General features: G+C 38.0%; 1 protein-coding gene across 1 annotated transcript; it reads right to left on the bottom strand.

Annotated features, from left to right (window-relative positions):
• Positions 1–3045: 3045 nt before the first annotated feature.
• On the bottom strand, positions 3046–14070 carry LOC104108400 (casein kinase 1-like protein HD16). The gene is made up of 17 exons (XM_009617424.3): positions 13711–14070; positions 12595–13061; positions 12222–12347; positions 12072–12145; positions 11901–11970; positions 11767–11822; positions 11555–11626; positions 11272–11366; positions 10906–10972; positions 10687–10816; positions 10373–10591; positions 10161–10291; positions 5009–5183; positions 4828–4918; positions 4013–4170; positions 3735–3923; positions 3046–3427 (listed from the first exon to the last, which is right to left on the bottom strand). The coding sequence occupies exons 2-17, from the start codon at positions 13006–13008 to the stop codon at positions 3368–3370; spliced, it is 2127 nt and encodes a 708-aa protein (XP_009615719.1). The 5' UTR covers positions 13009–13061; positions 13711–14070; the 3' UTR covers positions 3046–3367.
• Positions 14071–14490: the final 420 nt, after the last annotated feature.

Below are 14490 nucleotides of genomic sequence, written 5' to 3'. Positions count from 1 at the left end.
CTCAGTATTTAGTCTCTTCCCTGCTGGGAAGAATCTAATAGACTGTAGATGGGTGTTTAAAGTCAAACATAAAGTTGATGGTAGCATTGAGAGATTCAAAGCTAGGTTGGTGGTGAAGGGGATATACTCAGCATGCTCGAATTGATTATACTAAGATCTTCTCATTAGTTGTGAAGATGACCACCATTAAGGCACTCATAGCAAATGTAATAAAGAAGTATTGGGGTATCTTTCAACTTGATATAAATAATTCCTTCCTTCATGAGATCTATATGAGGAAGTGTATATGGACCTGCCTCCCTGGACTACTGGTTGACACACCTAGCCTAGTGTGCAAATTGAATAAGTCATTATATGGATTGAAACAAACCAATAGATAATGGTATGCCAAATTGACTGAGGCTCTATGTTCCAAGGGATATGTTCACTCTCTGCATGATTACTCTTTGTTCTATAAGAAAATTGATTTCTTCTATTATCTATATTGATTTCTATGTAGATGATGTGATCATCACTGGGAATGATTCAGGGGAGATCACTTTGTTAATGAATTTCCTACATGACAAATTCAAAATCAAGGAATTGGGAAGACTATTATTTTATGGGCTTAGAAGTTTTCTATAAAGAGGATGGTGTCATCACTTCCCAGAGAAAATTTTCCTTAGATCTACTGAGAGAGTATGAGTATATTTATTACAGCAGTCTCAGTTCACCAATTGATCTCACTGTCGAACTGAAAGCCAAAGAGGGTGCAGTCTTAACAGATCCTTCATCCTGTAGGACAGTGATATGGAAATCAAATTTCTTCACAAATACTAGATTAGACATTGCATACAGTGTCCAGCACCTCAATCAATTCATACAAAACCCTAGAGAACCTCACATGAAAGTTGCTAATCGTTTACTTAGATATCTGAGAGGTGATCCTATACTTGGGATCGTTTGTCTAACAGTTCTGGTTGCACCATCAGGGGATATTGTGACTCAAACTGGCAGTATGTCTGGACGCTAGCAAATCTATCAGTGAATATTAGGTACTACTTGGGGATAGTCTTTATCAGTTGGAAGAACAAAAAGCAGGAGATAATTTCCCTATCCTTTGCTGAAGCAGAGTATAGAGCCTTAAGGAATGTAGTTGGTGAGCTTACTTGGATGCGCATACTATTTGATGAGTTAACAATTCCCTTCCCTAAGCACGTTACAGTGTTCTGTGATAGTCAGTCTATGTTACACATAGCTCAAAATCTTGTATTCCATGAGCGGACTAAACACATTGAAGTAGAGTGCCATTTTGTGAGGGATAAATTACAAGAAGATCTAGTGTTCCTACATTATATTAGCACTAACAACCAACTGGTTGATATCTTAATCAAGGCACTGGAGTCAAACACACAGCAATTCTGAGCAAGTTGGTTATGAAGGACTCACCTCCAACTTGAGAGGAGGTATTGAGATATTTATATGTAAACTATACTATTTCGTTGTATAGTTAGTTAGTCTCACTGTTGCTTTGCTGTCAAGGTTAGTTTGATTAGTTAGATATATTTTTTGTTACATGTGTATCTTCTTTATACGCACTCATCTTTGTTAATACAATGTATCATTTTCATTTTCCAAATGAGAACATCTCAGTTTCTTCTCTTTTCAAAAAATCTTCTGGAATTCCTCCATTAGAGCTCAAGCTCGAGCTCACCTTTTCTGCTGCTTCTACACTTTTACATGAGCAGCAAACCATCACTAGAAAATAGGGAACTATATCGTTGGAAGTATCTCACCACCGACTACCACAAAGAAAAACCAGACCATTACTGAAAAATGACCACTAGCGGACTCTGCCACATTTTTCTCACTCACCGGACCCCTTTGGAAAACCCATGAACACCATGGACACGGTCTTAGAAAAAAATTATCGAAAAAATTACTTTGCATTTCCATAGCTTCTTGATATGTTTCAAAATATAACCCCATTAAGAGATCGGTTTTTTAGCTGCCCTTAAAGAAAATTCGAGAAAATTCTTCTCCTAATACTATACTTTTAAGTTTTCTTGTTGAGTATCCACAAAACTTAATAAGGAGGGTAGGGGGCAGGGCGGGGAGAACAAAATGGGGAAGGGGGGGGGGGGGGGGGACAAGGAAGGGGTTCAGGACAGGTAGACCTGAAGGGGAAGGGTTCTACTTGGGTTGGGTACACTTTTTAATGATTTTTTTTTTTTTAAATCAAAATTAATACATGTATAGCTTGTAACGATTCATTTTTCTGACTCGGCAAAACAAATGCCCATGAGCTCAATCAACGGTCAGAGGGGTTTAAAAATTAGTTTTAAGCAGGTTCAAATATCTTGATGAAACTACATGAAGTACGAAAACCAGCATGTCAAATCGATGCAAGTAGAGGTGTCTGTTAAGATATTCTGCCAACAAAAAGACTTTTCTTTTCCACTTAGAATTACTCTATTTTCCAAATACTCTATTTTACTATCAACTTCAAATATTTTTTTTTTTTCAATATTTTAATTCTCCAAACACCTAGCAGCGGAGTTTATCTAGTGTGTCCCGGGAGGAGATGGAAATGATGATCTCAACTTTCAGTCGTTCTCTGTTTTTCAATGTTTGGCTCATGAATCACAAGTATCAAAATTGGACAAGCACCCAAAGCCCACTTCTGCCACCTCGTGAGATGTTTTGTGCCATACATGATTTCAATGTTAAAGAACTGAAGCCAACTAGTTTGGAACTGAGTCATAACAACTGTTATAAGCTAATTTGGTTTCGACTTGACACCATTGTATTACAGCGGAACTTCCCTGCTTACGCTTTAAAACACAGCCTGCAGTTTTATGCTTTCTTTACTTGCATCGTCAACTATTGGTATCTGGATGTGCTAGTATCGCAGAAGTCGCGCAATTTGGTTCTCGTCAGAAAAGTACATTCTCAAACTCGCCATTGTAGTAGACCTAGAAAAACATCCAGTTACGCGAGAAATATATCACTCAGCCATCCTGCAGCAGCGCCCTAGTCAAAACATTTAGGGTAGATGCAACCACATGGCAGCAAGAATCAATAATATTATGGAATAAATGGACCCTTTTCATTTGAGGTATAAAAATTGCAAATGTTGGAAGCCTTAACTGCCAAAACCAGTAAATTTTGGTCACCCACCCAATTGGTGCTCCAGCCTGCTTTCAGGCCATGATTCTGCAAGTTCTCAAGTGGTGTTTGTTTCTCCTATTTTCCAGTATGCTGTCGTACAAAACATAGTTTACACACGAAAAATGAGGACCGGCTACAGATGCAATCCAGCTTTGACCAGATGAATCCATCCTCCATATCTCTTCTTGAAACATTGAGATCACGGCGACCAACATCCTCAACAGACAGTTCGACCATAACAGATGGATGCAATGTAAAGATTCTTGGACCATTTTTCCTGAGAAATGAATGCAAGCAATAAGCAACCAGAAACAGGGAAAGAACGAAAAGCTTACCTGCATACTATGTAAAACATATTCCGCAAACTTCAGTGCATTTGATGATTTAGCAATTACACAAATATGAGAGCCTATGATTTGACGTGGGAGTAGAGAAAAAGTAAAACTAGCCAGTAAGAAAGTCTTGATCAAGTTATCCCTTTGTGAAGATTTGGAAGAACAGGGGGAGAATAACTACTGTTTATTCCTCCAGTTAAGGAAAATGCAATATGCAAAGGAAACATCTGATTATGAGAGACTGATCACCTTTACATGGGTGCTTGGGAAGGCAGATGTCCGCAAGGTCTCTTGAGTCTCATCAATCATTTTACGTCTTGGTACGCTCAATATGAAGGCTGCTTGATCAGCAGTAGCAGCCATAGAAGTTATTCGATAACCACTTTCCCATCTTCGATGTATTCCTTCACTTGGGTAGAGAAAATCAAGCTCTACAACCTGCATGGAATCATCTATTTTAAGCTTCTTCTATTTGGAGGGAAACAAGAAATGCATTAGAAGTGGCCACCAAATGGAAGCTATCTTACCTGTTCAGAATATCCAGAATTTCTGGACATCACCACGCCCCACCGGCTGCCAGCAGTGGTCATGGATGTGACATGGAAGCCTTCTTTCCACTTTTTATTTATCCATTTAAAAGGAAATGATTCACTTACTTTGTAAGACTGTTGTGTATAAGGAGTTCCTGTTTCAGCAAGCACCAAGAGTAGTCAATAGAGTGTTTATAGACACATGGACTAAAACTCTATTCAACTATCTTCAGCAAGTGAAACCTTAGCAAGCAAATTGCAGCGGCTAATAAAAGTACAGCTCATCAAGCAGGCAGGTATATATGGCGATTACATTGAGAACATATGCATCAAGAGGAGGAATTTGGTATCCTTTTTTGAATTCTGGGTCAACCAAAACCAGATAAAAGTTAACCATCTATAATAATTGTAGAAGCAACAACCATTATCTTGAGACGACTGGCATGCAATCATCCATTCTAGTGATGGGATGCCCTTTTCCTTTCCGTCTTTGCCTTGGAAAATCCAAGGGTATTCTCTACCAATACTGGATAACATAATTTCGACAGAAGAACACAAAAGAAGTGTTCCTGTAGCTTTTCCTTGTCCCAGGAGTCTGACAGTGGAGCTCATTTTCTGGTGAGCAGTCATGAACCATAGGCAACCTCAACCTTGAGGAGACTACAAAGTGCTAGGTAGGCGGCAATGACTATGATGGCAAGCAATTAAGTGGTGCCGAAAATAACTTGATACTACTTTTTCAGCAGTTATCTGCACATTGGTTAAAGCCCTGATATGTGAATTAATCAGATCATACTCCTTTAACATCTAACCTTTGGACATAACAACCAAAGAACTTCCATTAGCTGCTCCGGCTATTGAGCTGATATAGTAGTTCTTCTCCCACTGTTCCATTATCCAATCCTAAGAAGAACCCAAAAATGAGTTATAGGTAAGAATCTTCCCTGCAGAGGAAGTAAAGGGACAAAAACTGTAGGTGATTCAGATGACAACCTTGTGGAGGAAGACAGCTGAAAGATCGTAAACCTGGGACGAGAAACCAGTTCCTGCATCCATGATTAGGGCCCAAAGATTGGCAGCTGAAGCCACACAGCTGATGTAAAGACCATCTTCATTTCCCTTGTCTACATGCTGTTGGAGCCTAGAGTCTGCAACATTGTAGTGATATCTACAAAATCCAACATTAACACTTCCCTATCAGCAGCCCACACTAATATAGAATCAAATGCACTTAAGAAAATAGCTAACAGAAACTATTAACTGCAACACTTTAACACGTGCGAGCCTAAAAGAGAGTATGCTTCAGTCTTTTTAGGAAACAATTATAGAAGAGGCATATAGTAAATGCATATGGGGAGATGATTTGCACAATATTCCCTCGTTCAGAGAACATTTAATATGTGACTAACTCATGCACTTGACAGTTAAATGTGTTTATATGCCGGGCGGATGCACCTTAGCCCAGGCGGTGCAAAACAATGACATTACATATAACGAAAACATAGTACTATTCTAATGAGGCAATTATGAATACATTTCAAGAAACGAAAACTCGTCCATGAGAGCTGTAATAACATAAATAAATTGTGCTTTATTAATATGATCTGAATTGTGCTTTTAAAATTACTTTAGACATTGATTTGTTCATTTGTTCACTTCTTTAAATGTTGACATCGCTTACAAAAGATCCTGTGCACGCCTCTGTTTATGTGAAGCTATGAGGTCAAACAGTTTATATAGGAATAACCAAGTTTGTGTTAGCAGATTACACAGAACTATCACATTTTACTAGAAAGAACCACTCATAAACAGAACTATCACATCGCACAAGAAAGCTTGGCAGCGGATATATTTAAAGTTGTACCAATAAACGCATGCAACTGTAAGCACACGTGCATTCTCTTCTTCCAGGTTGATATCTTGTTCAGGTAGATGAAGTGGTGGGAAAGATGTTCATGGATGTACCATAAAACATGCATGCAAGTGTAAGCACACGGTTATTTTCTTTTCTTCTGGTTTGGAGTATCCCTATCCCTTGCTCGGTGGAAGAGAGAAACATGTCATTTTTATGCTCGACTAGAAACATCAATTATACTTCAGAACACCCAAAAAACAAGTATTCATTCGAAAGGTGGCACTCAGGAATAAGGAAATAGCAAGCTTTTATCAAAACGGTCCATGGACTCTGCCCTAATTTCCTTCCTGGTCCCTCAGATGTCACTGTTAGAGAATATAGTCCACCAACGGCACCTTTTCCTAATAAAGTAGTCTAACAATTAAAAAACGTTTCAACTCCCAGAGGCAATTCTCAGAGGGTATTAGGTGAAACTACAAATAAAAGTGTGAAACTAACTTTTTCCATAAAAACCCATAACCCTATTAACCTCGCAAAACACCACCATGTCAGAACATTATACCGACCATTTCGCTGCTCACCTTACCTTCAGGAAATTCAGATCTTCCCTCAACCTTCCCCCAAACAACCACGCATGTCTTTACTTGACCTCTCCTTTAAAGATCGTCATGACACAATCTGAGAACAAAAGCCTCGTCAGTCTCTTGATTTTCCCTCCCACCTTCCCAAAAACCTCTTTGTTACCCTACTGCTCCTCTCCTCTCCAGCTCCAGCTCCACCAGTTCGGATTTGTGTGTTTGCAGCATGGGAACAGATCCTCAAAAGGAATCCCTGGGAACAATGGAAAAACACAAAAGATATCTTGATAACGATTACTCCTGCTCCTCGAGAGCTCACAGGAAAGAGTTGATGCTCCTATATCCTTAGCATGAGTGGTTAAAAGGGCAAACTTATCTACATTTATCCTTCCTCATCATTTCCGTAAGATTTTGGAAAGGAGAAGACAAAATCTTCTATTTTCCCAATATAAAAAAGCATTAAGAACATAAGTGGAAAGGTCCTCTTACTTCCTGTTCTCTTTTACTTGCAAATCAACTAGGTGAAAAGATCCTTCCCCTTTTTCTATCTTTTATCATAGTCATTTTTCCTCAGTAATGAAAGCATTTAGCGGAAGTTAGAAGTTCCACAACTTGCGTGTTTGGAAGAAAATCATTGGTATTCAAGAAGCCTATCTTCAAATAAATACTTCAAAAGTTCTACTTTAGACATTCAGCTACTTCCTCGTAAGTCCACTCTGCTCCAAGTTTGCTATAATCCTAAAAAGTATCACAGCTACACATGCCTATTAGCCATGCATGCAATAAAATACAGAAAGCCTCAGCGCTAACTCACTAGACTGACAATCGAACCTAGGGAGATATTTAGCCTGGGAATATTACTTCCAATAATGGCAGGTAATTATGAGTTCTGCCGTACTTGATTCCTGAGAAAGGAGATACCACCACGTCAATGAAGGAATGCAAGTGTAGTTTTCATCAGATCTAAACCATTTACACAACAACTTATCAGCAATAACTTTTTTCTGAACGGTCATGTCCGTGCCAACTTGCGTGCACCCTCGACTACTCCCCTAGGTACCTGCTACCTCCATCGGCACAGGTATCAGATAACTCTGCTGCCAAGGCTTAGACGGAAGTGAAGATGTCACCGAGCATTTTTTGTCTCCGTTAGGATTTGAACCCGGGTCTCCCATGGTTTTACCCACTTCATTAACCGCTAGGTTACACCCTTGGGTGCATAACTTATCAGCAATAACTTATGCGTCTTTATAATATTCTTATTACATGCTCCAAAAGCCCTTATCAAAAAAAAAAAACATGCTCCAAAAGCATTTTTACAAGCTTAAGGATATAATCTTTTTTCTCATTAGAGAGGCAACAACAACAACAACAAACCCAGTGTAGTCTCACAAGTAGGGTATGGGGAGGGTAGAGTGTACGCAGACCTTACCCCCGCCTTTCAAAAGGTAGAGAGGTTGTTTCCGGTAGACCCCGGCTCAAGAAGGACAAAGACAAACATATAAATAAATAAAAAATAAATAAATAAAAATAAAAATAAGTCTTTGTCTCTTTGAAACAAATTAAAAACTCTTGTTTGCCCGGAACAGCAACAACTAGTTTTATTAGCAACAAACACTTTTCTCATTAGAGAGGCGAACAGCATTAATGAACTGATTCAGCTTCTTCATTTTGATAACTTGTTTTTGATTAGTTACCATACCTTTGGCATGATAAATAATACTGAAAAAGCTAAACAGCAGTGGTTTCCCGAACACATAACACACATAACACCGTTAGTCCCCCATTTACTAGATCTTATGAAGTTCAAGTTCAACGAGGTTCAGTGCTTTTCCAGAAGCTCATTAAATATTATTTAATTAATGTGCTGATCAAAAACTTAACATGAAGCAGCTATTTCACAGCTGTTATCCTTATGGAACATGCAGCCATTCATGCATACTTACGAAAATCATGTACATAAGCACTTGAATCCCGGTTAGCTTACAATATGTTATAGAGCATAGACTTACATCCTTGCCAAAAATTTTAAGAGTTGCAGCCAAGTCTTTTCTTCCATAGGAAAAGCTCGTATTTCTCCATAGCACACATTATGAAGAGGCACCCAGCAGCTACTCGGAATTTAGATCATGGATATTAAATTTAACAAATCTAAACCAAAGGTCAAATCTAATGTGCCAAATCAGAAAACTTATATCATGAAATAGCTATTTCAGAGCTGTTAACCATATGAAACATGCAGCCATGTATGCATACAACATAAAAAACATTCACAGGAGGATATGTTTCCCAATTAGCGTAGAATATTTTTTTATCAAGTCCCAATAATATATTGTAAAGCATACATTAAATCCTCGCTAAATATTATAAGAGTTGCAGCCAAGTACTCTTTTCCTTGGGAACAGCTCATATTTCTCTTTAGCACACACTATGAAGAGGCATCCAGAAGCTGCTCAGAATTTCACTCAGCAGATGAAAGCACAAAACAAATACTTTATAAAAATATTGCAAGTATGTACTAGTTTACCTGGTGAGTATACGTACCATTACTCAGCCAGGACTTTTGTTCGTCCAAGATTTTTAGGAGTTGTGGTGAAGTCATATTTCTTCGAGTTGAAAGTTTGGGGTTCATTTAGTACACTTCATGAAGAAGCGCCTTCGGAGTCTCAATAAGAAGATATTCAAAATAGATCAGATAAATTTATACATTCAATCTAGAGACAACAAACACAGAAAGGCATCTACAACTCCTACAGACGCTTTTTGTCGCATATAGAATCTTTGAGGAAAAATAAACTCCAGAAATTTAAACCTGTCAAACTCAGCCAAAAACATATGTAAGCATCCAAATAAAACAGAAAGTCCACACATACATCAGAAGGAGAAGTTAAGCTGCAAAGATATATAACTGTGATCTGCAGGGCTGCACGAAATAGCCTTCTCTGAAACCAGCAATATACCTTACTATATCTCTAGTTGCAGTTAAACGTAGTTAGCAGAGGTCAGTATATTACTATATCTTGATGTTTCCTTGAATAGATAATATATGATGCAGTCACCTAAACATGGAATATTCCTGAAGGTCCTCGTGGGTCAGATTTTCAAAAGCTACCAACCTCCCAAGAATCAGTAAGTGTCACACTTTTTCACATGTTAAATTATCCTCCTTAGCATCTTCCTTCAAATATGTATGCCCCTGCTTCCATTTATATGCATTTATGCACGTACAAAATTACATGTTTTGACAGTAAATCATGCAAGTTCTCTGCTTAAAGTATATTTAATTTCTCAAGTTCTGGAGTGCATCCATAACATAGGGTTGAGAAAGGACATCAGATGACATGCAAGTCTGTGTACACTTCTATTGCCAAGTTGGTATTCCAACAACTGATTACATACTTTGCTCTTCTGCCAAACAAAATAAACGACAGAACAAACTGGAAAGATGCAACGCTGCAGCAAAGATATGTGAAAATCTAATTAATCACAGACTTTATTTGAGATGTCTATGCAGTGAAGATGTGTGAAAATCTAATTTTTCGCTGTAAGACTTTATATGAGATGTCTACAATTTCACAGCTAAACTGCAAAGAGCAAAAACAAAGAAAACAATATCAAGCACTTGAGGCACTTTTTTGGAAAAGCAAAATGGTTATTGCATGTAACTTATGAACTATAATCACAGTATCACATTTTGACATATAGCAACTACCTCTGTTTCATGGGACGCCGTGCATTATAAACTGAAATCCATTGGGTTGCAGGACTACCGAGTCGCACTTTTTTCTTTGGTTGCTCATCTTCCTCCAAGTTTATTAGCAGTCTTCCACGCTTCTGCCCAACCTGATTAAGGATAGGTAACAGCTAAGTAAGGAGCCAATATATCATGCAAACACATACAACCATGCATAAAGATAGATGGACCTTAAGAGCCCCATCAATTCTTATTGGCCTCAGTGATGTGCAGGGCTCAATAAGACTCTCAAAGAATGATATGAGCTTGGCGTAATTCGGTTCCTCATCAAACTTCATGTTTGTTACAGCCTCAAGGAATTGCTTGAATGGGGCAGGGCAAAAGCAACACATCAACTCTGGTGAAGTGGCCATTTTCTTTTTACAGACTAGAAAACTCTTGTTGTCACCCTGTCACCATTCAAAACATCATACAGTAGAACCATTAAACTCAATTAGCAAAGTTATGCCCAAGCAACAAAATAGTGAAGCAAAAAACAACCGACCTGATAGCCTTGCCATGGTAACCTTCCCTTTATAAGGAATATTAATGTGTATGCTAGAGACTCAAGGTCATCCCTTCTACTCCCGGTCCGACCTAAATGTGCATGTACACTTGCATATCTTATAGTACCCCTGTCAAATAAAAGCATATTTAGTGCACAAAACATGAAAATGAAGTTACATATCTAAGCTTATTTAATCACGTGTCAAATTCCATAAACCTGAATATATCTGGCCTCTGGTCATACTCGACATGCTGAGCAGATGCTGAATCTTTCCATCTAGATGCTGCATCAATGTAAAATAATGCATCACAAAAAGCACACATCGAGTTAAAACAAAGGGAATTATTAATCTTCAAATATAATAAACCCACTACCAAGAAAGTTGTCCCGCAAATGTACCGAGATATCTAGAGACATATTTCAACAGAAAAACAGACATTATGCTTACAAATCTAGCTCACTAAGGTGATTCTTTTTCCATTCCAAAAATTAGAAAAGCAAAGGCGTTTGACACACCAAGGATAAGCATAGAGTGATTAAGGGAGAAAATGAAATAATAATAATAATAATAATACATCGTACCTAAACCAAGATCAATAAGATACAGCTTCTTCTCATCAACACTTCCTGGCTGACCAAGCAAAAAGTTTTCTGGCTTCACATCTCCATGCACAAACCTAGGAGACAGAAACAATGCTGAACAGTTAACTTCATATATACAACATCACTCCTGAGCTTAGAACGGGAAAGTGAACTGATGCAAACAGAGAAGGCAATGCTAAACCCAAGGAAGTTAAAGATGAAACATGAAGAAAATGACGCAAAAGAAATGTATATACTATATAGAAGAGATCAATACACTTACCCCTTAAGGTGAAGCTTTTCGAGAATTGATATTGCCTCCACAGCGATACAGGCCGCCATATTTGGTGACATTCTGTTGCAGGTTAATTATCATCAAACAGGAAGCATATAGCGCGTCCATGTGCAGGGAAAGTAATACAGAGTAAACTGCTTTGCATTCCAATGCACCTGCAGTCAAGTTAAATGTGAAGGAGATGTAGTCGCAAAACTTACGACTGGCCTAAAGAGTTCCAGACATCCCAAAGGCTCGGTCCAAGCATGTCCATCACCTAAAAATTAATATTCAGCAAACATCACAAAGATGCAACAAGTGACACTGATATTAATGGTGAGAAAACTAAGCTCACCAGAATGTAAAAATCTCCCTGACGACCCTTATAATGAACCCCTGGGATCCCATAGCAGCCGTTTAGGGTACTGTCAAATAGTAAAGTTGCAAGTAGATGATAAGAAAGGCATCTCAAGACTGAAAAAATATTATACATACCACAAACTTCAAACTTAGGAATTTCACTTACTTGTACACCTGCCACTCATAAGGAGGGCCATAGTTGCAACCCTTACTGTTTCGATGCTCAAACTTTAATGCAACCTAGAGCAGAACATTATCACTGTATTATACACTAAATAATTTCAACAAATCACACAATAAATGGCATGGATAGTACCTCAACAGCATCTGGTCCTGTTCTCTCAGTTCCTCCACTTGTTCTACGACCAACATAAACTTGTCCAAATCCACCCTTACCTAATCTTCTTTCTGTTTTATATACAGGAGAATTACCCACTTGCACCTGCGTCCAGACAGAGGAAGCCTTCTTTCATGAATTCTACTCCCAATAAGAGTATATATATAACATTTAAAGTCTTGCTCCACTGACTATCACTAACGCTATCTACATATTTCCTTAAGCAGATGGTGAAGAGTGAAATGGCAGAGTCAAGTTTAAGAAGATTTTCAGTTGATCCCCAATTTCATTAAGAAAATTCAAAAAGAAAAAAGAAGCAACAAAACAGATGTTAGGGTTATCAGGAAGATACCCTATCAGGTACTGGAGTTGTGCTTGCTTCTTCTTCAACTCCCATTATTTTGTCTCTATTCCCACCTTCCATTGCAATATTTTTATCTGCAGCACCCTCAGCTCTATTAAGAGCTGGCTCTGCAACACCAACAGGAACAGCTTGAGGAAGAACCTCACAAGGTGGCTCCGGATCTAAATCTATCAACCTAATCCCCCTACCCCTACCAGCACCACCAGGCCTTGCCCGCGTCGCTGCTGAAGGCCCTTTTGCTACAGCTGTTGCATTACCCCTTCCTCTTCCACCACCACCTCTTCTTTGACCTCTGTTCTGAGTAGGCAAAACCCAATTTTCTTCTTGGCCAGAGGGTTCTGGGGCAGGCTGGGGATCACCAAGCCGTTTTGATCTCCGTGCTCCCCTACGCAGATCTGGCATCCTCACCCATGCAAATCACATTCAACTCGATTCACCCACCTTGCCTTGAAAATCTGGTGGTACCCATAAGAGAAGAATCACTTAAAAGATAAAAGAGAAGCTCAAAACTGAGATTTTTAACAATTTGTGAACAACCCAATGCAGACCTCAATTTGCAATCAGGAGCAGAAAATGCAGGTTTCAAACATGAAGAAACTTGGGGAAACTTTACAGGATAACATTTCAAAATTATAATTCTGCTTACTTAAAATATTAAAAGTGACCAGGTGACTAGAAACATATCTCTACTTTTGGCAAAAAAATCCGAAACATCTATGTAAAAGCTGGTAACTTCATTCTTGATCATAAAATTTTCCCAATCAAGAAACAACAATAAAAGCTCCAATAAATTCAGCTCCATAAATTCCTATGATAAGGAAAGTTCTTAATAGTGGAATCAACAATAAAAGCTAAACAGCCAAACCACATCCAAGTTAGAAACTTTATCAAAGAAACACAACCAAAACAGTTCAACAAAATGATATTCTATAATCACGAAAAAGATTCTATGACGGGAACCAATGTGATCCTACTCATACCTCAACCGATCATCAAGAAAGCAACAAAGATGGAACTGTTTTGGTACATTCCACAAAAGCAAAAAGGGAAATCCAAAAGAATCCAACAAAACCAAGAAACAAAAGCAAAAACTTGAGATGATACCTCAAAAACAACAAACCTAAAAGGATCGGAGAGAAACTGAACAAAAATCAACGCATTTAATGTACCAAACAAGAGTTGTAATTGTTGATCAAACTTTAGATCTTCAGTGAACTCATAGATACCACGGGAGATAGCTCAAGAAATTGAAAAAATATAAACAAAGACAAAGAATCTTATCTGTAGCACAAAAACAAGAAAGGAGAAGAAAAAATGAAATGCAGAAATGGTTTCGTGTGAATATATGAATGGGAGTATATCGATAAGGCAGGAGTCGAAATGGAGAAGGAAGTAATATTATTACGTCCGGTGAGAATTTGGATTTCGAAAACCTTTGAATTTTGTGAAATAATAATAATTGGAATAGTGAGCTAGGGGTGTTATAGGTTAGTCGGTATGGTACGTTAATGAGACATTTCACTTCGGTATTTTTGATATTCAATTTCTTAAAATGCTATATTAATACCGTATCTAATTAAATTCGGTATTGTTCGGTTTTTTTCCTTTCGATTTCGGTTTATTCGGTTAGGTAACTTCGGTTTATTCGGCTTGAATACTAACTAGTATGTAGAGTCAGAGACTGTAATATTCTTAATTAAAGTAATAAAAAATACAAAACTAAAAATATTTGTTGACAAAAGTTTTGTCCAAAACCAGCAAATATCAACTCAGAGAGAGAAAATTGTACATAAAGGAATAAATCTAATCATTAGAAATGTCTTGTTACTTGCTTAGAGTTAATTGATAAACTTAGAGAATAAAGGAAAGTAAAATTCTAGATTT

Source organism: Nicotiana tomentosiformis, chromosome 3 (genome assembly GCF_000390325.3).
Source record: "Nicotiana tomentosiformis chromosome 3, ASM39032v3, whole genome shotgun sequence".
Taxonomy (NCBI): Eukaryota; Viridiplantae; Streptophyta; class Magnoliopsida; order Solanales; family Solanaceae; genus Nicotiana; species Nicotiana tomentosiformis.
This window is presented reverse-complemented; position numbering and strand designations above follow the sequence as displayed.

Bases quoted from the DNA above. Each gene is read 5' to 3' on its own strand.
- LOC104108400 (XM_009617424.3), bottom strand. From the start codon at position 13,008: ATGCCAGATCTGCGTAGGGGAGCACGGAGATCAAAACGGCTTGGTGAT. The intron at 10,592-10,686 runs GTCGGTTGTTTT...GAATGGTGACAG, and splicing joins TACCATGGCAAGGCTATCAG to GGTGACAACAAGAGTTTTCT. The intron at 5,184-10,160 runs GTAGTTGCTATA...TGGATTTTGTAG, and splicing joins CGGCGTCCCATGAAACAGAG to ATATCACTACAATGTTGCAG.